This window comes from Leptodactylus fuscus, chromosome 2, assembly GCF_031893055.1.
Source record: "Leptodactylus fuscus isolate aLepFus1 chromosome 2, aLepFus1.hap2, whole genome shotgun sequence".
NCBI lineage: Eukaryota > Metazoa > Chordata > Amphibia > Anura > Leptodactylidae > Leptodactylus > Leptodactylus fuscus.
The window spans coordinates 201,192,503-201,219,238 of NC_134266.1; the positions used below are offsets into that span (position 1 = coordinate 201,192,503).

At 41.0% G+C, this 26,736-nt stretch overlaps 1 protein-coding gene across 5 annotated transcripts in view; it reads left to right on the forward strand.

The window, feature by feature from the left end:
* DACH1 (dachshund family transcription factor 1) overlaps positions 1–26,736 on the forward strand; it is a 303,713-nt gene that overhangs the window by 196,271 nt on the left and 80,706 nt on the right. For 3 of the 5 annotated variants that reach the window (XM_075265418.1, XM_075265413.1, XM_075265414.1), the window contains exon 4: positions 19,310–19,465. The exons of the other annotated variants lie outside the window; for them this stretch is intronic. In XM_075265418.1, coding sequence (XP_075121519.1) covers positions 19,310–19,465 — 156 coding nt within the window. The remainder of the gene's footprint in view (positions 1–19,309; positions 19,466–26,736) is intronic. 5 annotated transcript variants of the gene reach the window in all.

Genomic DNA, 26,736 nt, shown 5'->3' on the forward strand with positions numbered 1-26,736 from the left:
ATTATACTGTTTGGGGATATACTAAGGGGGCTTTTATAATGTGTAGGGGCATGTCAATTATTGCTTTTGCTATCTCCTTTAGCTTTCAGCCTCTGCAATGCAAACTCTGAACGTTGTGGAAGATCTACAGCAGTTCCAGCTGGTGCGTTGCAGCAAAAACCACACAACTTCAGGTTTTTTTTTTACTGTGGTGACTTTCAGAGGAACTCACTTGCCACCAGATGAGATGTGCTGGAAAGGAGACACCAAGGCTCTTTCACCCAGTTGTCGACCCTGAGTACACCATAACACAAATACGATCAGGACAACAACATGAGGTTTAGAGACTGTGATTTGACTGTTTTTATTATTATTTAAAGACTTTTGTACTGTAAAACTTCACTTTTTAAGTAAAACAACAATACCACAAAGATGCATACTGTTATATCCACCTCTGGTGTGTTTGTAGAATGCACAAGACGGTCTTCTCTGAAACATTTCCTAAGCATCTCCAGATGTTTTAATACTTTTTCATATTATTGTTGAATCAAAAACACAACAAAAAGCCAAGATTTTACTTATTTCTGAACTGGTACATTATATGGTAACCCAGCCCTGTTGTAGTCTGCACTGATCACATAAACCTCCTTAAATAGGGGCTTAATAAGCTTGGTTTAACTGGGATTTAAATTAAGAGCAGTGGTCATTAACATTATCCAGATTAGAACTCTTGTTAATTACCATAGAAAGATAAAGAAAATATCCTCTACTGGTTCAAATGAACCTGACAAATCCTTGTTGTCTATAATTAATATGTTAGCGTGAAAATACTGTAAATTGAACTGTTTCATAATGTGGCGTGCAGTCTAGTACACTGAGTAATAGAATTACTTGTTCGTCATATGCATTCTTGATTTGACTGGCTCAAAGTGAAAAGTCTTTGCTAGATACGCATGATTTCAAGACCCTACACACTGGGTATTTGTGTACATCCATATAATTACCAAACAACATCTCTTTAGATGCTTCCTAGTCACGAAACCTTGACAAAATGTATTAATGTGGTTATCCTATGATTAGGTATTAACTTTACTGCACAGTTACGCCCCACACTGCTCTAATATGTCTGTACAAACAGAAGAAAACAGGAGGGGCAACACGGTGGCTCTGTGGTTTGCACTGTAGCCTTGCAGTGCTGGAGTCCTGGGTTCCAATCCCGTCAGGAACAACATCTGCAAGGAGTTTGTATGTTCTTCTCGTGTTTGCGTGGAATTCCTTCCATTCTACAAAGACATACTTATAGGAAAAAAATAAATAAAAATGTACATTGTGATCCCTATATGGGGCTCACAATCTACATTTAAAAAAAAAAAAAAAAAACAGAAGAAAATGGACAGGAAAGGCTTCAACATATTAGCACTGGCCCTGTCATGCAAAGTAGGGAGGGCTGTTCGATTATGACCCGAATCAAAATCATGATTAATCGACCATTTTGACTCGGTTGCGGTTAATTATAGATTATTTTAGGAAACTCCCCTTTGTACAGGCCACACCCCCTATTTATATGCTACATCTTGACCCTGAATTTTGGTTATTCATGTATTACTAATCATGAATGGATAGTCCACAGTTTGTGACATATCCTTTAGCCAATGACAGGAGACAAAATAATATGGATACAAAATAATTGATGTGAGCAAGTTCTTTGATTTCAATTAATTTCCCAGCCCTAGAAGGAGGGTGTATTATAACAAAATAAAGACAGCTGCACTATATAATATTGTGTAGCCTTGCAGTTCTATAGTGCCATGGGTCCAAAACTGGATGTGTTCCAAGTATTGATAAGTTAACTGCCTCATTTATAATAGAATCTAATAGATCACATTGACTGTAATTAACTATTTTATTAGTTACTGTAAAATAACATGACAAACTATCGAATGTCCATCAAAGGCAATGAAGCTCTGATGGATCAGAGTCTAACTATAACCATATGCCATTAGGAAATTCCATAGGCGATAATAGGAACAGTAATAAAAACATTTCCCTGCATCTTCTAAAAATGGGGAATTATTATGTAATAAATTTGAGGGTATTTTGAGAATGCAAATGCCAATACTTGGCTTTAATGTAAATTGTGTGACCATCTTCTTAAAGTAGCATTCAAACTGTTTTTTTTATTTAAGCGGTGTCTGTCCCCTATCCCCATTCATAGATTTGCAGAGCACAGAATGAGGGGAAAAGTCACATTCTTCTGTCTCCCCTCCTGTCACTCTGACTCTCAGTCACCTGACCAACTTTGCTGTACTTCTGCTTCTGCGTCCCCAGTGCTGCGAGAAAAATCTCCAGCGCCGCCTCCATCTTCATCTGGAACGGCTTCTCTCCGCGTCACAAAAAAATGGCCGTGGGCATTTGCAGTCGGCTCTACTGTGTATGCGTAAAAATTTGACCCCAGCGCCGGAAGAAGACGCAGAAAAAGGCCATTCCAGACGAAGATGGAGATGGTGCTCGAGATTTCTCTTGCAGTATTGGGGGCGTCCCCAGTTCTGTTTGACTGCTGGGGACCGCCCCCAGTGCTGCGAGAGAACTCACTTGAATACCAAGGAAAACCAGGATTTCTACCGAACGGCGGTGTGGAGAAGACATCTAAAGGTAAGAGAAGAATAACCTTCCATAAGGCTATTCCTACCTGTTAGAGACAAAAAATGTCATTTTAATGATAGAATCCCTTTACATTTACTCTCTGCCAGGTGCACGACTCACTAGAATTACTAAGAAGCTCCGGTTCAGTGACTGTCTTAGATTTGTGCTATAACTCACGGCAGATTTACTGGCATAAGTTATAGTAAATCCTGCGGAACAGGGCATACCCGATCCTCGATTCCCGCCCTGCTCCACCCACTGTCTAAAAAAGTGGTGAGTGAAACACAGAGGCAGAGCTGCGCCAAAAATGTACTAAGTTGAGGCCCATTTTCGAGGCACTTCCACCTTTGTAAATGTAGGCCTCTGAGTATCAGGAAGTGCACTGTGTGCCACAGAATAGTTAACATGTTATTTGTAATATTAAACTTTGTTACATCTGTAATGCAGCTTGATATCACAATAATAATAATGCATTGGTTAAAGGATTGTATCATTGGCTAGTATAGCAGTGTTGGTGTCTCTTAGACTGGTTTAGGACAGGTTACTTGAGCACAATATAATTCTATTGTATTCCATTTCTAAAAAGCTTTCAGATTACGTATAACTACATTAGGTATTAAAACCTACAAGATGTAAAGCAAGCAATTAATGTACTTTAAGCTCTGAACTTGTGAACTCGCTGCCTGTATATTAGTGTGTTGTTTCCTTTCTGTTTATATATTCTCTTTAAATATGTGCATTTTACTGTGCATGCATTAAGCATGGGGACTGTTAGCACGTCTAAAGTAACATCTGCTCTGTCTTTTTGTTGCCGGGTTCATTGTATAATTAGCTCTATATTTCACCAAATACAATTTTACTCCCAAGGCAGATAGAACAGCATGAACAAAACATAAATAATTGCAGATTAGAGAAACAGAAGGCCAACTGGGTCTACATAGCTTTGTTCCAAATAGGGTTAAGGAGAAACGAAGGTCATAAGGGAAAATGTTATACAAATAAAATACACATTTCTAGGATACACATCTGTAAAAATAACACCAATATAGAAAGCAATCTCCAATAGTAATATGCATATGGTACAATGTGAACAGGAATATACAACCATCTATTTTCTGAAGTCACTTCTTTGATAGTTGTAGATATTGTGCCACAAGAAACGGGCTGTTCTACAAATTTTTGAAAATATACATTTTCTAGTTATATGTATTCTGGATAGGCCGATCCTTGATATTATTGCTGTGTTAGCACTCAGATCCCCCCTCCCCCGAGCACTCCTTCTCCCCTTTCCAGAGACAGAGAAACTACAACTGCTTCCCCTTCCTCCTGCCTGTCTACGTTCCTCTAGAACAGGTGACAAATTGTTTAGGGATGGCAGAGATTTATGAACATTTACAGAGAGCTGCAGCCTGGGAAAGAGGGACTACAGGCTCCTTGAGAACAGGGAAGATGTCACTTTCTCCAATTAAGATACCTTTTTTTTGTATTCAGGGAAAATATGGATTTATGCAAAACAAATTGTAATGATAAGAAAAATTAACATTTTGTTGTCCTGTATGAGGTCCCAAAAATATGGCTGTATAATCAATAGCAATAAAAAGTGATCCCTGCAGAGTAAAGCAGCAGCTGAATTCAGCTATAACTAATGTCTTACAAACAGTAGGCATTTCTAAGAAGAAATAATTCTGTCCATAATAGACACAAAAAATAACTGGTCAATATAGAATATCAAGTTTAAACCTATGGAAGGAAAAAGATCCCAGAACAATGTTTCTGGATTTGGAGCATCCAGTCTACAAGTATAGCTGCCTATAGCGGTAGGTGCTTGTTATTTATTATTATGAAATGAGTAACAATTAGAGATGAGCGAACACTGTTCGGATCAGCCGATCCGAACAGCACGTTCCCATAGAAATGAATGGAAGCACCTGTGACGCTGACTTTGCTGGCAGCCGGCCGGCGTCACAGGTGCTTCCATTCATTTCTATGGGAGCGTGCTGTTCGGATCGGCTGATCCGAACAGTGTTCGCTCATCTCTAGTAACAATGACTATTCACGATACACTCATAAATTTATGTATTTACGGGTCACTTTATGATCTTTTATGCTTTATTAGAACAGAGAAATGAAGGTGATCTAAGCTTTCTATAAATGTATGAACTGAAAGGGTTGAACTGAAGACTTCTTTATATTATACTAACCCCTTGTTCACATTACTGTTTGGATTTCGTCCGGGGGAGTCCGCATGAGGTTCCCCCCCCCCCCCCCCCGAATGGAATACAATCGCAACTCCAAGCGATTGATTTGTGCGGGCAGTGAGCGGCAAGCACACGGACCCCATTATAGTCTACGGGCTCCGTGTGCTTTAACTGCACAGCGCTTGCAGTTGAGATTGTATTCCGTCCGAGGGGGTCTCCATGCAGACTCTAACCAGACGGAATACATTCGCAAATGTGAACCGACCCTTAGTGTGCACAAGCTGTAAACCATATTTTCAGGCAATATTCTTGTCTTAAATGTAAAAATATTTAAATATGACATTATTGTTTTTTATTACAGTTCCAGGCTATATGTGAGGACAGTTCAGCATATATGTCTATAATAATACTAACTCTGTGCCTAGCTGAATTCTAAGTGGCTGCTAGGAGATCTGGTAGAAGTATAAAAGCACTGAGCAGGAAGTGTCAATGGTAAAACAGGCACAAAAGCATGACATAATAAAATAAGATCGTGGCAGACTTATTATCATAATAAGGCCCAGTTTACATCTGTGCATGGATTTCCACTTGGGAACCCCCTGAATGGAAACCTATTCCGCATAAAAAAGTGGTTACCTTAGGAAACCCGTGGACCCCATAGATTGTAATGGGGTCTGTGTGGTTTCCGCTTGCAGCGCTTTTCTCTCTGCATTTTTCATGCCGAGATGCAAACAGAATGACCCAAAAGCAGATGTGAACCGGGCCTATGCCTGTTTTGCAACTTTTTTACTGCTAGTTGCAACATAAATTGTCGCAGTTGGTGTGTTTGCACTTTCACTTTCCCAAAAATGGGAGCCTGGTGGAGGGTATGCCTGATATATGAGGAAGCATGCACCTCACCATAAATATGCTACATCACCCACTGGCGTAGGACATGAAAATTGGCAATTTTCATAAATCTCCCCTTTAAATTTTATTCTTTCATGTTTTAAAAAATTGGGTTTCTATATACATCTTCTAGTTGTTCTCTTTTGAAAAAGACTTAAATAATATAAAGATGTGTCCACCACTAAACACTCAAATTTGAATATGGACTCCAAATTCTTATGAAACCAATTCAATACAATATCAGGCAAAACCCTTGAAAGGCTGCAATTCAAGGAAAAAACAATAGGTAGCATCACATAGACATTCAAAGGAAAGCACACTGTATTGGAATAAAGTATAGCCTTTAAACGCTTTCAATCTTGAGATGCATATATGTGGACATACCAAGTGGATAAGTAAGGAAGATCACGTATGTAGAAGCAGTTAATTCCATGGTGCTTTACATTTGGGGGTTACATACAATACACAAAATATACAGGTAGATATAATACTAACAATGACCGACTGGCACAGTGGGGTAAACGGCCCTGCCCACGAGGGCTTACAATCTATATTATATGTATATATTCATCTATACTTAACAAGATTTTGTGTAAAAGTAATAATACAATAAACAACATAAACTGAACAAGGATCAATGCAGTGAGATGGATGTATTTACAATTATTGTATTTAACTTCATTGTATATATATATATATATATATATATATATATTTTATGCCTATTTTATGGCACTCACCTTAAATAGGCATCTCCATTAAAGAATATAAAGTGCCCTTAAGTTATGTTCCTCAATAGGCACTTTTTCTCCTGGATAATTTACAAACATCTGAAGATCAATTTTAAGTGACAGCATAGTGTTCTTGGCTATAAAGGTCCAGTGATATGGTTTAGCCGCACTGGTACAGCAAATTTAATTTTCCTTCTCCTTTGGTTTAAGACAACACTCAATAAATCATATTTCATAGAGATAGCAAAACACTAAGAATGTGCTGCATTTGTTCGTATCTGCAAAGATCTTTACTAGTTTTCAAAGGCAATGTAATTAGAGAAGCAATCCGTTCATGAGAAATTACCAAATACGTTATTTTGGTATAGATCTTTAGGTTTTTACAGGTGTTACTCAAAGAGGGTGACAGAGGTTAAGAGCTAAAAGACCATTTATTATGTAGCTTTACTTGAAAGCAAGGACATAAAACAAATCTATAAAACACATAAAACAGCATGAGAGCAACAACAGCCAAGGAATAATAACGTAATCACACAAAGGAAATAACATTGCAGAGGAATAATTATTGAATTGTGTTAACACAATAACATAATATTGAATGGATCTCAAATTTCCTAATTCTAGACAAACTCAGATAAAGACAGGTCTACAGACACTAGACCTGTAATGAAAATGTTATTTTTTAATAGAAAATATTTTAGAAAGATGGCTATATTTTAGTGTATTTTTGTTTCTCATTTCCCACAATAAGCATTTATCACCTGCCCACAGGTTATCATTGGGAGCAGCTAACTAGTTCACTGTTCTTCATCCATAGCATTACAGGAGTTTCTATAGAGTGAAAGTAAAACATACATACTACTACTGTATGAAACTCTAAGAGCTACAGAAGCAACCAAGGGACACTGTTATGTATTTGACAATCCCCAAATAGAGATGATGCTGCCCAGACTCTTCCATCCCAAGTCCATTTGTATTCACAGCCTAACTGGGCATAGTACTTACCTATGGGAGATAACATCACCCTCACCATCCTTACAGGAGATTACTTCACCTACAAGAGATAACATCTGAGACGCTCTTAACTGACAGCCAGCAGCTGACCACCGTCAAGAAGAAATTTTCACTATTTTCATTGTCTGATTGTAAGGGAATTGATAGAGGAGCAATTCCCCAGTAGCTGCTGGAGGAAGGGGCACAGCAAGACAGTGAGCCCTAAGCTGAACCCACCGCTGCCCCTACCTGCTTGCCTCACTGCCTTAGGCGGCAGGGGACAACTGGTTGACAAAGCCATTCCTGTATAGTTGACAACACAGAACGAGGACAAGACAAACAAAAACAAAGGGAGGTCAGCTAGCCAAGGGTTCAGTAACAGCCTAGCAATGCAGTACAGAATCAAAATACAAGAGAATGGTCAAAACTGAAGCCAGGGGTCAGTAATATAATAGTAGCAGACAGAGAAGCATAGCAGGGACAAAGTCTAAAGACAAAGTCTCAATAGCCAGCATGACTGTGTGGGCTATTGGCTTGTATATAGGAAGCCAAAGACCCGCCCTAGGCTTGATTGGTAGACAAGCTGTCCATAACACAGGCCAGACTATAATTAACCATTTGATGAACAGAGAGAATAAGGTGCAGGAGATGGGTGTGGTGGAAATTCAATTACAGAGGAGAGGTAATAGAGCAGTATTCACACAGTGCAATGAAAAACTCTAAGCAAAGAATCAAAATGAGCCCATCTCCTGTGCCATAGCATGCGTGTGGAGGGTGGTGCAGAGGCCCAAACAGGCAGAGACGTTACACTGATCAAGGGTTATCTAACCTGAAATGTTACATTTATTGTGACACAAATTAAACCATTAAGAAGCATAACTAGAGATGAGCAAGTAGTGAAATATTAGAGATTCGATATTCATTTCTAGTAGAGCCTCAATATTCGACTACTCGATCGAATATCGAATCTCATTATAGTCAATGGGAAAAAATGCTCGTTTCAGGGGAAACCACTATTCGACTAAAGGAGAGTCACCAAGTCCAGAAGTAGCAGGAGGAGAGTGTTTAGGAGGAGCACTGTGCAGTTAAAGCGCACGGACCCCATAGACTATAACGGGTCCATGTGCTTGCAGCGCACTGCCCGCACAAATGATTATAGTCTATGGGGTCCATAAGCTTTAACTGCACAGCACTTGCAGTTGCGCTGATATTCCGTTCAAGGGGGTCCTCCTGCGGACTCCTTCCGGACGGGAGGCAAGCATTAATGTGAACTGGCCCTGCTGTAGTCTGATCTTAGACTCCGTCTCATCACAGATGAGCCTCCGGCAGAATCAGCGTTGATCGGCTGAATGCTATACAATGTATAGCATTCGGCCAATCAACGCTGGTTCTGAATCGAATCTTTACTGCAAATAGCGAATAGTATTCGAACAAATACGAGTATTTCGGATACCGTAGTATTCTATTGAATACCACTTGCTCATCTCTAAGCATAACCCATTGGAGTGCGGTTCCACTGTACAACTAATAATTTTTTAAACTGATTCCCAGTTTTGAGTACCATTATGTAAGAGGCGGAAACTTGTTTCAGCAAACTGACGTAATAGGACGCCATAAGATTGGCAGCGGTGCAGGAGCTGAGCCACCTCACACACAACCATATCTATATCCATATCTATAAGATTGCAAATTATTGTTGCATATAATTTTACATTGCTATGCAGAAGTATGGCAATATATGATTGTAGTGATCGTACCACCAAGTATTCAAGTCCCAGTATGGGACTAAGTGTAAATGTAAAAAAACCAAACAAACAGATAATTATCCATTTTCCCAATATGTATTGTTTTACAGAAAATAATAAAAAGAAAAATTAGCCATATTTTCTATCAAAATAAAATTACAGATATAGAATGGTTTTTATTAGAGATGAGCGAGTAGGTATTCGATCGAATACTACGGTATTCGAAATACTCGTACTCGATCGAGTACCACTCGCTATTTGAATGGAAAAATTTGATGCAGAACCAGCATTGATTGGCTGAATGCTATACAGTCGGCCAATCAACGCTGGTTCTTCTCCTACCTTTAGAAGTCTTCTCCGCGCAGCGTCCCCGCGACGTCTTCCGGCTCTGAATTCACTCTGCCAGGCATCGGGCCTGGGCAGAGCCGACTGCACATGCCCGCGCTACAAGAAAATGGCCGCTTTGACTGTGCAAAAGTAGTAAACCATTTAAAAAATCCTATATAAACCCATAATTATACTGAGACTTGGTTCACATATGCAATTGGGGATTCTGTTGCTCTCTCCGCATGAAAAATGAGGAGAGAAAAGTGCTGAAAGCAGCACTTTTCTCTCCGCATTTTTTGTTTGGAAACCACACGGACCCCATTATAGTCTGGGGGGGGGGGGTCTGCAGGTTTCCTACGGTAACCGCTTTTTTAGTGCGGATTGAGTTTCTGTTCGGGGGTCCCCAAGTGGACCCACGGAATGGAAACCAATGCACAGATGTGAACCAGGCCTGACTGTCAGCATAAAATTTCTTTGGTAAAAATAAACTAAAATTATATAGGCAAGCAATGGATTTAACCCTCTATTTAAAATGACATGAACTCTTCAGGTATCAGGAAGGGTAAATGAGGGTATACTTATATTTTGCCTGTGTGCCTCAATCTACTATGAGAATTCTCACAGTAATGAAATATAATATGTTCATATGTTATTAAATGGAATGATCAAAGGAATGCCCCTATAGGACAAAGCATGACTATAGAATGTAAGTGGACAAATACTTAGTGCCTTCTTAGTGAATACACTTGCTCCCTGTGACTCCCTACGGAAAGTTAAATCGTAATCTCAACCTTTTGCCGGAATGAATTTCGCCACAATATTTGGAGCTGATAATATTTTAATATGACTCATCCATTCATTGTGAATCTTGATTCGGAGGCAATTACTGCAGCTTCACACACTCACAAATGTGCTTATAAGCCTTGACGTTCATCATGCACCAATACTTTCAGAATTTGCATCATTTATTCTCCGGGCTGGAGAATTATGTCAGTATAATTACTGTGTTGTTTATTTATTAGCTTTTCTAGTATTCAATGTAATGTCAAAGCACATAAACACAGCAGCGTACATTTAAAAGGGTAGGAAATTATCAATATTTTATAATTAATATTTTCTTCTTTCTCTAAGTAGTCATGAGCATAGTTATTATTACACAAGCTAAGATTAGATTTGACAATTGCAAACATAAGCCAACCAACATGGAAGCAAAATCAATACATACATTTCCCTTGGGGCCACTATTTACTGTTCACAGCACCATTTACTTAATGGAATGGCAGTTATGTTTGCAGAAACCTTGTAACTAGCATTTTTATGTTTTAACTAAAAGCAGCTTTCTCCATGAATAACAAAAATAACATGCTTGCTGTAGTTAATGGCAAAAATATTTTAAGCTGTCATGCATCAATAACTTATGTGCTGTAGAATAACAGGACAAAGCAACATTTCTGAAAGGAAGCACTTCACTTGGCAAGCTTTGTTAACTTATCTTGCTTAATTTGAGTGAGATAATGCACTCATCCATAATTGTCTATTAAATAGGTTGAGCCTTTCTGCTTTTTCAAGACTTTTTTTTCATACGTTTCTGCTGACGCTGGTACCATATTTTCCTGACATGCGAGAGGCAGATCTTTGCTAGAGAAATGTCTTCCATATTAACTATATGTTATGTCATGAAAGGGTTAGGTAAACCTGCTCAGGGGTGTCGCCAAGACAAAGCAAGTGTCCTGTGTTATAGTAGGCTGTAATGCATAATGATGGGGATTTGTATATAGGGGTCAAAATGTAGATATGTGGCACAAGATGACCATCTGTGAGAAAAACATTTTGTGGTGCTGTTTCGGGAGACAATACACTATATCTATGTGTGGCAACCCAGTGGTTGTGCTGGGTATTGCAGTCTTTTGCTCGCAATAGTGTATTGAATATGTATTGTGAGCAGAGCCTGTCTTTGGCGGCGTCAACCTGTGCAGTAAAATAATAGTGTAAAAAACTCTGTAAATTGTAACAAACAGGTTAGGGACTTGTGTAAATCCTGCCCTCACAAATATTCACAGAGTCTATACACTACGAAAGCTGAGCTGGAACTGTATAGTTAGGTAATCAAACCCGTGGTTGGGACTGTATGTTTGGGTAATTAGACCCGTAGCTAGGACTGTATGTTTGGGTAATTAGACCCGTGGTTGAGACTGTATGTTTGGGTAATTAGACCCATGGTTGGAATTGTAAGTTTGGGTAATTAGACCCGTAACTGGGACTGTATGTTTGGGTAATTAGACCCGTAGCTGGGACTGTATGTTTGGGTAATTAGACCCATAATTGGGACTGCATGTTTGGGTAATCCGACCCATAGCTGGAACTGCATGTTTGGGTAATTAGACATATGGTTGGGGCTGTATGTTTGGGTAATTAGACCCATAGTTGGGACTGTATGTTTGGGTTATCCGACCTGTAGCTGGAACTGCATGTTTGGGTAATTAGACCCATGGTTGGGACTGTATGTTTGGGTAATTACACCCATAGTTGGGACTGTATGTTTGGGTAATCAGATCCATGGTTGGGACTGTATGTTTGGGTAATCAGACCCATGGTTGGGACTGTATGTTTGGGTAATTAGACCCATGGTTGGGACTGTATGTTTGGGTAATTAGACCTGTGACTGGGAATGTATGTTTGGGTAATCTGACCCGTAGCTGGGACTGTATGTTTGGGTAATTAGACCCTTGGTAGAGGACTGTATGTTTGGGTAATTAAACCTACTGTTGGGATAGGATTTGGCAATGTAATACAGATTGTAAAATATGATAATATTGCAGCTGTCTCAATGAATTTTTGATAAACTGCAACATCTATGCTTTTCTTTACTGTGATAAGGAAAAAATTGTCACGTGTATAATATATAGTAGTATAAAGCTGTGTTCACATCATATTTGTGATGTACATGTTGCATTAAATGCATTTAATAATTATTTTGTACAAAAAAGTAGAGAGCAAAAAATGAATTGTCTTGCGGTCAGCATTGAGTTTTCCATGGCAGAAGCTTCTTGTATTCTCTTTAATAAAGAGTGATCAGACATGTTTTGCCATAAATGTCTTTTGCAGAAAACCCTTTTGCGGGGGAAGAAAATATAAAAATGAAAAAAGACAGTTACCACAAATGATCTTTGAACTGTAAGGAAGTGCATCATAATCATAATACATAAATCATAGCCATAATCCATAAATAACCTAAAATGCATTTCAACTGGAAATGTTTCTATACTTAACTGATTTGCAGTTTGGTTAAGGAATGCTATTTCTTGCGAAATCAATGCAACACAGTCTCAGGGCATGATAACAAAGCTATTGAAAAGCTGTAATTGCGATTCATACCTCCCTTAATCCCCTCCCCCCACTCCACACAGGGTGGACATAAATAGGATAGATAGAATATTCAGAAGTCTTCCATGGCAGACTGGGACCTTCTGAAGGCTCCCAGACCTGCCAGTGTTAAATTTCTATTTGGCTCTGCCTTTTGTAATTTAAACATAAACTACAATACAGTTGGTCTTACAGTCTATGAAGGGGAAGGGGTCTGGGAAGGAAGGGGGAGGGGGGTAGTGAAATATTAAAAATAGTTAAAGGAGTTTTCCAATTAAAAAAATAGTTGTCTATTGGTGCTATTAATGGGTTAATAAATGTAGCTATATACTTTTTAGTGTGTTTTGACTGATATCTCGTTGTCTCTGGGAACCCCTAGAGACTTTTGTTTACATCTTGCTACTTCCTAACCACTCTCACCTCTCCCCCCTTCTACACTCCCCCTCCCATAACCCCCTCCCTGTCTCTCTAGATATCCCTCCTATCCTAGCTATTCTATATGTCCTTCCCTACCTACTCAGCCCAACCCCCAACCCATATTATACACTTACCCTCCATGCTTCTTCCTGTGAGACGATTCATCCTTCTGTACTTTGTGCGTGCTCCTTCTCCAGCGATGAGTCACCTCTACTGCGCATGCGTAAACATGCAGTAGAGATGATTTACCTGCAGCAGTGCACACACACTGCTTGGAGAAGAGGAGACGAGCACGCACCCTGCCAGTACAGAAGGAGGAGCTGTCTCGCTGGAAGAAGCATAAGTGGAGTGGATGGGGTGAGTAGTACTGATGATTAGAGATGAGCGAACAGTGAAATATTAGATATTCATTTCGAATAGCCCCTCAATATTAAACTATTCGAACCCCATTATAGTCTATGGGGAAAAAAAGCTTTGTTTCAGGGGAAACCACTCTTCGACTCAGGAGAGTCACCAAGTCCACTATGACACCTCAGCAAATGAGGACAAAACCTCTGGAATGCAACTGGGACAGCAGGGGAAGCATGCCTGGGAGCATCTAACAAGCCCAAGTCACTGTATTGCGTCACTAATAATGCATGAGCTGACTTTTTCCCATAGGAATGCATTGGCCAGCGTTGAGTGGCCGAATGCCATACAGAGTACAGCATTCGGCCAGTCAACGCTGGTTCTGCCAGAGGCTCATCTGTGAGGAGGCAGAGTCTAAGATTGGTCCACAGCAGTCTCCATTGTGGTCCGATCTCAGGTATAGCAGAGTTGACACAGCTCTGCTACATCTCAGGTGTAGCAGTGCTGTGCACTCAACTCTTCTATACCTGCGATGCAGCAGAGCTGGCCATGCGCTGAGCTCTGCTACACCTGAGATGCAGCAGAGCTGGTCGTACGCTGAGCTCTTCTACACCTGAGATGCAGCAGAGCTGGCCAGGTGCTGAACTCTGCTACACCTGAGATGCAGCAGAGCTGCACACTCAGATCTGCTGCATGAGAGATGCGCTGAACCCTGCTGCACACTCAGCTCTCCTACATCAGAGATGCACTGAACCCTGCTGCACACTCAGCTCTGCTGCATCAGAGATGCGCTGAACCCTGCTTCACACTCAGCTCTGTTGCATCAGAGATGCGCTGAACCCTGCTGGACACTCAGCTGTGCTGTATCAGAGATGCACTGATGCAGCAGAGCTGAGTGTGCAGCAGGGTTCAGCGCACCTCTGATGCAGCAGAGCTGAGTGTGCAGCAGGGTTCAGCGCGTCTCTGATGTAGCAGAGCTGAGTGTGCAGCAGGGTTCAGCGCATCTCTCATGCAGCAGAGCTGAGTGTGCAGCAGGGTTCAGCGCACACTCAGCTCTGCTACATCTCTGATGCAGCAGAGCTGAGTGTGCAGAAGGGTTCACATCTCCGGTGTAGCAGTACTGGCCATGCACTCAGCTCGACTGCATCTCCAGTGTAGTCAGGCTGAGCACATGGCCAGCACTGCTACATTTCGGCATAGGAATGCATTGACTAGCATTGATTGGCCGAATGCCATACAGAGTACAGCATTTGGCCAATCAATGCTGGTTCTGCCGGAGGAGGTGGAGTCTAAGATCGCTCCACAGCAGTCTCCATTCTGGTTTGAAATTAGACTCCACCTCCTCACAGACGAGCCTCCGGCAGAACCAGCATTGATTGGCTGAATGCTGTACTCTGTATAGTATTCAGCCAATCAACACTGGTCAATGCATTCCTATAGGGAAAAGTCAGCTCCCGCATATCGCAAGCTGACATGGATCCCGACGTAATACAGTGACTTGGACATGTTAGATGCCCCCAGACATGCTTCCCCTGCTGTCCCACTTGCATTCCAGGGTGTTGGCATCATTTCCTAGCCTAAGGGTGCATTCACACGGAGGAAAGTGGTGAGGAATTTGATGTGGAATTTCAGCACTGAAAAAAAGCTTCCCATTGACTTCAATAGGTTCCTAGTAGAATAGGGAATACAGGCCTCTTAATACCACATGTAATAGGCCACTTGCACCCAGATAAGAGCCTGACTGCAGAGGTATCTATATAAAGGAGAATAGTTTACTGCTCCATCCATTATTGTACTGTGTCGTGTTATTTCACAAGGATATCTTACTCTTTGCCAGCAGTGCTAATGATATCCACCTACAAGCTAAAAGAAACAGCCTGCCCATGCAAACAAGGTGCAAATTTGTTTGGCCTTTAATATATTCTGCTTTCTACTGGTTAATTCTGTTTCAGAATTTATTCTTTTGTAGATCTCTAAGCTTTCTTATGGAAATGAAGCTTTTTAGAAGATTTGTACTCATTTTCAAACACTGTTACATTCATTCAAGTATGCCATTATACAGAGGCAGCTGGCTTTTATCTAGTGATATTTACTTCAAAAAGCTAAGTTAAATGGTATCATAGATTAATTCTTAGGGCACCGGAAGACCCTTTTTTAGAGTAGAAAGAGATTTTGTAATTACTTAGGCTACAGCAACAAAATCACTGAACATGTGTACTGTAAGATTCATCATATCATGTGCCACAACACAAAGCAGCAATAAAAAAAAACAAGTTATAAAAATCAAACATGGGAACATGACATCCTTGTCACAAATATGCATTACAGCTTTCCAGTAATTTACAGCTCTACATAACATGCTTTCTTGAGTACTATTTTTTTCATTCAGGAAGCAATGAAACTTCAAAAAGGGCATTATCCTCTGCAATTTCTTACATAAATCAAACTGGAAATAAGACACATTTTACAATTCAATTTAAGATCCCACTGAGACAATAATGTTGCAAGCTGTGCATTTTGCAAAGTAATATAGTAATGTCTAGTTTGCATTTTTGAAAAACCAAATTAATCACACTTTATTGAATATGTTCAAGCAAACCTAAAATCATTTATTATTAAAAATCTGTTGCAACAAATATAAACTATATTTTATACATAAAGGACAAACTCATTTATTCATTAGGATAAAATGCTCGGAGGTTGCATTTTAGAAGAACACAGAAAGACAATGCGAATGGATATTATATGCAAATCTTCTTCTGTATTACGTGACAATAAAATGTAACAATTAACATACTTTGGAATACACTTCTATTTGGGTTAATAGGGCCGTGTGAAACTTAATGCAAACCAAATATTTTATTGTACCCTTGAATATTTGAAGCTTTTTTGGGACAATGGAAGAGATTATTTAATAGGAGGACACTTTGCTGTGAACCTGTTATATGGATTCCAGGTTATCTCAGTGATATCTATTAGTAGGATAAGCATAATAGTGCTAGACTGCCCCTAACCTAAGCTGACTCGTGTTGCTATGAGTTGGGCTATGGGTCATAGCTAGTAGACCCCAGATAAATAATAATATAGGATATGTTGGATAGCTATTTTGTTGATCATATTTCAAGTTCAGCTTTCGCTTCGTTAGGCTGCTCTATACTCAGGGCTATGAAAAAAAAACCACATATTGTACATCCTAGTGTCCAATCCATCCATGTACCATCAGCATCTTTGGATAAAGTTTTCGTTATTTTTACCCCGAAACAGTCTAAAGATATGCCAGATTTTTCATTCAGCATTACAGACATAAATCTGGCATCCAGACTGTCTAGACTAAGTTTGCACCTTATTACTTAATATGTCCCATTATGTTTTTTTTTTTTTTTTAATGTAGATTGTGAGCCCCACATAGAGCTCACAATGTACATTTTTCCCTATCATTATGTCTTTTTTGGAATATGGGATGGAAATCCATGCAAACACGGGGAGAACATACAAACTCCTTGCAGATGGTTTTATGCCCTTGGTGGGATTTGAACACCAGGACTCCAGCGCTGCAAGGCTGCAGTGCTAACCACTGAGCCACCGTGTGGCCCCTTCATTATGTTTTAAAGTATTGTGAAAAGGACTAACACATAAGGACAGAGGAATAAACCTGTTTGTAGTATAAACAATATTGTTGTAGAACTTTCATAAATGTTCCTTGCAAAATGCTTTTTTTGTATACCTACTTTGCAGAGAATTGCAAGTCTCATTCACTTGCAAGACAAATAAAACAGAAAAACAGCACCGAGCGGTACATAATGGAAAACCATAAAACAGGAGAATCACAAATAAGTGAGTTAGGAAATGGTATGTTGGGAACCCAGTCACAACCACCATATATCACAGTGGAACCGATTTTCCAGAGGGTTACTCTCTGGGTGGAAACAGCAGCAAGATCCAGTAGTCACACTATGGTGTATGAAGATACACTTGGAGGGACTAAGAAAAATTCACGGCCATGGGTGTGAAGAAAAGGAACCGTGCTTCTGTTTACCAACATTACGCGTTTTGGGGCTCATACCTCTTTATCAAGTGTTCAAGGAAGAAATTGACAACACTCCTCTTTATTAATAGTACAAGGAATAAATTGATAGCGCTGTTAATTTGTCCCTTGTACATTTGATAAAGGGGTATGATCCCCGAAATGCATAGTGTTGATAAATAGAGATGAGCGAGATGTTTGATTCCAGTTGAACACCTGGTGGCAAACTCGCTAAAAATTCAATTCCCCTCCCACCTTCCCGGCGCTGATGCAGCTGAGCTGAGTGTGCAGCAGGGTTCAGCGCATCTCTGATGCAGCAGAGCTGAGTGTGCAGCAGGGTTCAGCGCACACTCAGCTCTGCTACATCTCTCACAGACGAGCCTCCGGCAGAACCAGCGTTGATTGGCCGAATGCTGTACTCTGTATGGCATTCGGCCAATCAATGCTGGTCAATACATTCCTATGGGAAAAAGTTAGTTCCCGCATATCGCAAGCTGACAGGGATACTGACATAATACAGTGATTTGGGCATGTTAGATGCCCCCAGACATGCTTCCCCTGCTGTCCCAGTTGTATTCCAGGGTGTAGGCATCATTTCCTGGGGTGCCATAGTGGACTTGGTGACCCTCCTGAGTTGAATATTGGTTTCCCCCTAAACGAGAATTTATTCTCCATAGACTATAATGGGGTTCGATGTTCGATCGAACAGTCGAGTATTGAGCGGCTACTCGAATCAAACTTCGAACATTTGACTGTTCGCTCATCTCTATTTATGGATAGTAATTCCTAGTGAGGTGTGGTTCTTTATCTTCAGGCCCAGGCCGTGAGTTTTTCTTGGTCCCTCCAAGTGCAATCACTTGCAGGACATTGTTTTGAAGTTTCCTGTGCAACAGGTAGACAGGAGAACTTCCATGCAGGGAAAAAGCCAGATCATAAAGGTGATTTTCAGGTTCCAGAGCTTGTACTCCATTGATGATGAAGTAGCAGCATATCGTATTGTATTGTATCAGCATGTCATCACTTTTTTTGATATACTGGTTTAAGTTAGGTATAATACATAGTACAAATTTCATACAATATATGATACAGGCCTAATGCAGGGTACATGGATTTGTCAGATCCACATAGCTTACTTTGTTACATTGTATTATCTCTATTTTTATAGGCCTGTAGTTATACACCCATAGTTATATTAACTACATGAGGTTTCATGATTTACAAAACAGTTCAATGATAAATTTAGCTTAAGTGGATCTGTCCTTGGGAAAGCATCCCTTATCTAGGGCTAGTGGAAACTTGTTCAGGTTCCTTGTTTACCAGCATTGTTTTGTGTTATTAAGTTATATATTTAGTTTCTGGATTTTCTCACAGCCACTAAAAAAGATATGATTTAAGGTTAGATGTTTCCAATTTGCTCAGTTTAATGAGGATCAAGCATGGAAAGTAAAATTCTGTCCAGAAATAAATATACATTTATTGAAATAGACTATAAAAGAACCTTGTATCTAGAGAGATACTTCTGTACTCTCCTAATCTATGGAATTAATATGACAGTAGAGAATATAAAGTGAAGAAAATATGTTGATTCCATGATCTTGTTAATGGATATTTAAGACACCCTAAATTCAATTCAATGTATATTCATTTCTACAGGGAGCAGTGATGGTTCTTGGGAGAAAGAAAAGCTTCAGTCTCTCCCTACCCAAGGCTCACAAGCCTCTGTTAACCATGCCACCCTGCCTGGACAGCATAACCTTCCAGTTACTCATCCTCTCAACTCTCTACAACAGAACCACCTTCTGCCAAATGGTACGACATGCTGCCATTCATCCCTCATAAGGCAACATTATGTCAGGTGCTTTCACCAGGACCTTAGGAGAAAAAAACTAACTTTTTTTTTTTACACATTAGTACTATACAGTATACATATCAAATTGATATTCTACATTTTATTGGGCCACAAGGCTGAGAACAGAACACGCACATACAGTTAGATAATGTCATAAAGGGCTACAATACAGTGTTAGTTGCAGTTACTGAGCTTCTGGTGGGGCAGGGACTAAGGAATAGGGGTGGTAGGGCAATCATTGACTGATTACTCCCCTCTCTTCCCATCGCCAGGGTTCTGGGTATGTGGTATGATAGAATTGTACTACCATATCAGAGACTGTGTCTTAAGTAGACTGGCTGCTTGCTAAACATGTCGCATATTCCTGGTTTGGGAAGGGGGTCTGGCCATTCCTGTATACAGTATACTTTATATTTTTATTTACTTATTTAATTTTATTTATTAATGATAAAAAGAGATGATACAAATGCTTCAGCCTTTCTAATGAATAATTATTGGTTCTCTCACTTGCTTAGCTGAAGCCTTGAAATATTCTGTCCTGTGTTCACTTCTGGGCTCGGATTGTGCAGATATTCCTACTCTTATGTATACATGTGTCACCAACATGAACTGCTATAGCAGGAGGCACATAATGATAAGTGGAAGCTTCTTGTATTAAGTTGTAGGGATATAATTCAAAAGTCGTAATCTTTGGAGCAAAAATGGCTGTGTGTCAATTGCTGTAACTATTATCACTTTCAAGTCGCCAGAAACTACGGTACTTTAAAGTCATCCCAATATGTCTGGGTTTTTTTTTTCAAATTTTTAAAAATGTTTTCCTGGGATGCATATGAAGGATGTATTTGGAGGAAGAATGCTGAATAGTGTATGAGAATCTCATACTGTACTTCGCTGCAAATAAGTTAGCACAACCGGAAAGTATAATATGCAATGTCAATGTAATATGCAATGGTATCAGGATCTTATCAGCACAGATCTACCGGTAGTTGTCTAAACAATGGGGCCTCATATTTAAATGATGATCATGGGAGTGTCCACTTACAAAAGTATAAAGGTAACAGAAGAAACTTCCGCTGGACAATCTGGTTCTATTTGGAAATATAATGCACCAGAATCTTCTTCAGAATTCTGAATTTCAAGAGGGAAGCATCTCTCATTCTAGAGCAAGAAATGTCTCCTTTAATATGCGGACCATGTACTGTGCAATGCTTCATCTACCCTTCATTTATTAAGTGGCACTACAGATGAGCACGTGCTGTAAGGATGCTGCACATATAGCAGATCACAGGGTGTATAAGCAACTAAAAAACCTGTATCAGCTTTTTACAAGGACCCTGCCAATACAAAGGGAAAAACCCAAAGCATAAAAATCCAAAACCCAATCCAAATAGAAAACCTGTGCAATGTGAATATTACATTACTGGTGTTTTTAATATCCAGGCATATTTATGAGAGGTTACTAGTAGAGATGAGCGAACAGTGTTCTATCGAACTCATGTTCGATCGGATATTAGGCTGTTCGGCATGTTCGAATCGAATCGAACACCGCGTGGTAAAGTGCGCCATTACTCGATTCCCCTCCCACCTTCCCTGGCGCCTTTTTTGCTCCAATAACAGCGCAGGGTAGGTGGGACAGGAACTACGACACCGGTGACGTTGAAAAAAGTAGGCAAAACCCATTGGCTGCCGAAAACATGTGACCTCTAATTTAAAAGAACAGCGCCGCCCAGCTTCGCGTCATTCTGAGCTTGCAATTCACCGGGGACGGAGGTTTCCGTCCAGCTAGCTAGGGCTTAGATTCTGGGTAGGCAGGGACAGGCTAGGATAGGAAGGAGAAGACAACCAACAGCTCTTGTAAGAGCTAAATTCCAGGGAGAAGCTTGTCAGTGTAACGTGGCACTGACGGGCTCAATCGCCGCAACCCAGCTTTCCCAGGATCCTGAATGGAATACACTGTCAGTGTATTCCCGTATACCCGATATATACCCCGATACCCGTTCCAACGGTGTGCCCCCCCACCTTCACCCCAGAAATACCCTGCAAGTCCCCTAGCAATAGAATTGGGGCTATATACACCCACAATTTTTACTACTGGTATACAGTGCCATTGTCTGACTGGGAATTCAAAGAATATATTGGGAATACAAATACCCTCATTTCTTGCTACTGCCATATAGTGCCAGTTTCTGACTGGTAATTCAAAGAATATATTGGGGTTACGTGCACCCACAATTTTTACTACTGGTATACAGTGCCATTGTCTGACTGGGAATTCAAAGAATATATTGGGAATACAAATACCCTCATTTCTTGCTACTGCCATATAGTGCCAGTGTCTGACTGGGAATTCAAAGAATATATTGGGGTTACGTGCACCCACAATTTTTACTACTGGTATACAGTGCCATTGTCTGACTGGGAATTCAAAGAGTATATTGGGAATACAAATACCCTCATTTCTTGCTACTGCCATATAGTGCCAGTTTCTGACTGGTAATTCAAAGAATATATTGGGGTTACGTGCACCCACAATTTTTACTACTGGTATACAGTGCCATTGTCTGACTGGGAATTCAAAGAGTATATTGGGAATACAAATACCCTCATTTCTTGCTACTGCCATATAGTGCCAGTTTCTGACTGGGAATTCAAAGAATATATTGGGGTTACGTGCACCCCCAATTTTTACTACTGGTATACAGTGCCATTGTCTGACTGGGAATTCAAAGAATATATTGGGGTTATAAATACCCTCATTTCTTGCTACTGCCATATAGTGCCAGTTTCTGACTGGTAATTCAAAGAATATATTGGGGTTACGTGCACCCACAATTTTTACTACTGGTATACAGTGCCATTGTCTGACTGGGAATTCAAAGAGTATATTGGGAATACAAATACCCTCATTTCTTGCTACTGCCATATAGTGCCAGTTTCTGACTGGTAATTCAAAGAATATATTGGGGTTACGTGCACCCACAATTTTTACTACTGGTATACAGTGCCATTGTCTGACTGGGAATTCAAAGAATATATTGGGAATACAAATACCCTCATTTCTTGCTACTGCCATATAGTGCCAGTGTCTGACTGGTAATTCAAAGAATATATTGGGGTTACGTGCACCCACAATTTTTACTACTGGTATACAGTGCCATTGTCTGACTGGGAATTCAAAGAGTATATTGGGAATACAAATACCCTCATTTCTTGCTACTGCCATATAGTGCCAGTTTCTGACTGGTAATTCAAAGAATATATTGGGGTTACGTGCACCCACAATTTTTACTACTGGTATACAGTGCCATTGTCTGACTGGGAATTCAAAGAGTATATTGGGAATACAAATACCCTCATTTCTTGCTACTGCCATATAGTGCCAGTTTCTGACTGGGAATTCAAAGAATATATTGGGGTTACGTGCACCCCCAATTTTTACTACTGGTATACAGTGCCATTGTCTGACTGGGAATTCAAAGAATATATTGGGGTTATAAATACCCTCATTTCTTGCTACTGCCATATAGTGCCAGTTTCTGACTGGTAATTCAAAGAATATATTGGGGTTACGTGCACCCACAATTTTTACTACTGGTATACAGTGCCATTGTCTGACTGGGAATTCAAAGAGTATATTGGGAATACAAATACCCTCATTTCTTGCTACTGCCATATAGTGCCAGTTTCTGACTGGGAATTCAAAGAATATATTGGGGTTACGTGCACCCCCAATTTTTACTACTGGTATACAGTGCCATTGTCTGACTGGGAATTCAAAGAATATATTGGGGTTATAAATACCCTCATTTCTTGCTACTGCCATATAGTGCCAGTTTCTGACTGGTAATTCAAAGAATATATTGGGGTTACGTGCACCCACAATTTTTACTACTGGTATACAGTGCCATTGTCTGACTGGGAATTCAAAGAGTATATTGGGAATACAAATACCCTCATTTCTTGCTACTGCCATATAGTGCCAGTTTCTGACTGGGAATTCAAAGAATATATTGGGGTTACGTGCACCCCCAATTTTTACTACTGGTATACAGTGCCATTGTCTGACTGGGAATTCAAAGAATATATTGGGGTTATAAATACCCTCATTTCTTGCTACTGCCATATAGTGCCAGTTTCTGACTGGTAATTCAAAGAATATATTGGGGTTACGTGCACCCACAATTTTTACTACTGGTATACAGTGCCATTGTCTGACTGGGAATTCAAAGAGTATATTGGGAATACAAATACCCTCATTTCTTGCTACTGCCATATAGTGCCAGTTTCTGACTGGTAATTCAAAGAATATATTGGGGTTACGTGCACCCACAATTTTTACTACTGGTATACAGTGCCATTGTCTGACTGGGAATTCAAAGAATATATTGGGAATACAAATACCCTCATTTCTTGCTACTGCCATATAGTGCCAGTGTCTGACTGGTAATTCAAAGAATATATTGGGGTTACGTGCACCCACAATTTTTACTACTGGTATACAGTGCCATTGTCTGACTGGGAATTCAAAGAGTATATTGGGAATACAAATACCCTCATTTCTTGCTACTGCCATATAGTGCCAGTTTCTGACTGGTAATTCAAAGAATATATTGGGGTTACGTGCACCCACAATTTTTACTACTGGTATACAGTGCCATTGTCTGACTGGGAATTCAAAGAGTATATTGGGAATACAAATACCCTCATTTCTTGCTACTGCCATATAGTGCCAGTTTCTGACTGGGAATTCAAAGAATATATTGGGGTTACGTGCACCCACAATTTTTACTACTGGTATACAGTGCCATTGTCTGACTGGGAATTCAAAGAATATATTGGGGTTATAAATACCCTCATTTCTTGCTACTGCCATATAGTGCCAGTTTCTGACTGGTAATTCAAAGAATATATTGGGGTTACGTGCACCCACAATTTTTACTACTGGTATACAGTGCCATTGTCTGACTGGGAATTCAAAGAGTATATTGGGAATACAAATACCCTCATTTCTTGCTACTGCCATATAGTGCCAGTTTCTGACTGGGAATTCAAAGAATATATTGGGGTTACGTGCACCCCCAATTTTTACTACTGGTATACAGTGCCATTGTCTGACTGGGAATTCAAAGAATATATTGGGGTTATAAATACCCTCATTTCTTGCTACTGCCATATAGTGCCAGTTTCTGACTGGTAATTCAAAGAATATATTGGGGTTACGTGCACCCACAATTTTTACTACTGGTATACAGTGCCATTGTCTGACTGGGAATTCAAAGAGTATATTGGGAATACAAATACCCTCATTTCTTGCTACTGCCATATAGTGCCAGTTTCTGACTGGGAATTCAAAGAATATATTGGGGTTACGTGCACCCACAATTTTTACTACTGGTATACAGTGCCATTGTCTGACTGGGAATTCAAAGAGTATATTGGGAATACAAATACCCTCATTTCTTGCTACTGCCATATAGTGCCAGTTTCTGACTGGGAATTCAAAGAATATATTGGGGTTACGTGCACCCACAATTTTTACTACTTTTATACAGTGCCAATTTCTAACTAGGAATTCAAAATGCGCAAGGCTCCCGGAAAGGGACGTGGACGAGGCCGTGGGCGAGGTCGGGGGAATGGTTCTGGGGAGCAAGGTAGCAGTGAAGCCACAGGGCGTCCCGTGCCTACTCCTGTGGGGCAGCAAGCATTGCGCCACTCCACAGTGCCAGGGTTGCTTGCCACATTAACTAAACTGCAGGGTACAAACCTTAGTAGGCCCGAGAACCAGGAACAGGTCTTGCAATGGCTGTCAGAGAACGCTTACAGCACATTGTCCAGCAGCCAGTCAGACTCTGCCTCCTCTCCTCCTATTACCCAACAGTCTTGTCTTCCTTCCTCCCAAAATTCCGAAGCTTTACAGAACAATAACCCAAACTGTCCCTGCTCCCCAGAGCTGTTCTCCGCTCCTTTCATTGTCCCTCAACCTGCCTCTCCACGTCACGATTCCACTAACCTAACAGAGGAGCATCTGTGTCCAGATGCTCAAACACTAGAGTCTCCTCCATCTCCGTTCGATTTGGTGGTGGATGACCAGCAACCCACCCTCATCGACGATGATGTGACGCAGTTGCCGTCAGGGCATCCAGTTGACCGGCGCATTGTGCGGGAGGAGGAGATGAGACAGGAGTTGGAAGAGGAAGTGGTGGATGATGAGGACACTGACCCGACCTGGACAGGGGGGATGTCAAGCGGGGAAAGTAGTGTGGATGTTGAGGCAGGTGCAGCACCAAAAAGGGTAGCTAGAGGCAGAGGCAGAGGTCAGCAGCTTAGGCGAAGCCAGGCCACACCCGGAATCTCCCAAGATGTTCCAGTTCGTACCCAGCCCCGAAAAACTCCCACCTCGAGGGCACGTTTCTCGAAGGTGTGGAGTTTTTTCAAGGAATGCGCCGAGGACAGATATAGTGTTGTCTGCACAATTTGCCTCTCGAAATTGATTAGGGGCTCTGAGAAGAGCAACCTGTCCACCACTTCAATGCGCCGTCATTTGGAATCCAAGCACTGGAATCAGTGGCAGGCAGCAACGGCAGGACAAAGGCCGCCTGCCGTTCACGCCACTGCCACTGCCTCTGCCTCTGCCTCTGCCACTGCCACTGCTGACTGTGCTGGCGATGCACTCCAGAGGACGAGCCAGGACACCACTTCATCTGCCTCCGCCACTTTGTTGACTTCTACCTCATCCTCCCCTGGTCCTGTCTTATCTCCTTCTCCTGCACCATCAAAGGCACCATCAGGCGTTTCTTTACAACAACCCACCATCTCTCAGACATTGGAGCGGCGGCAGAAATACACTGCTAACCACCCACACGCGCAAGCCTTGAACGCCAACATCGCTAAACTGCTGGCCCAGGAGATGTTGGCGTTCCGGCTTGTTGAAACTCCCGCCTTCCTGGACCTGATGGCAACTGCGGCACCTCGCTATGCCGTCCCTAGCCGTCACTACTTCTCCCGGTGTGCCGTCCCCGCCTTGCACCAGCACGTGTCACTCAACATCAGGCGGGCCCTTAGTTCCGCGCTTTGCACAAAGGTCCACTTGACCACCGACGCGTGGACAAGTGCATGCGGACAGGGACGCTACATTTCACTGACGGCACACTGGGTGAATGTAGTTGAGGCTGGGACTGCTTCCCAAACTGGCCCGGTGTACCTCGTCTCCCCGCCTAACATTCCTGGCAGG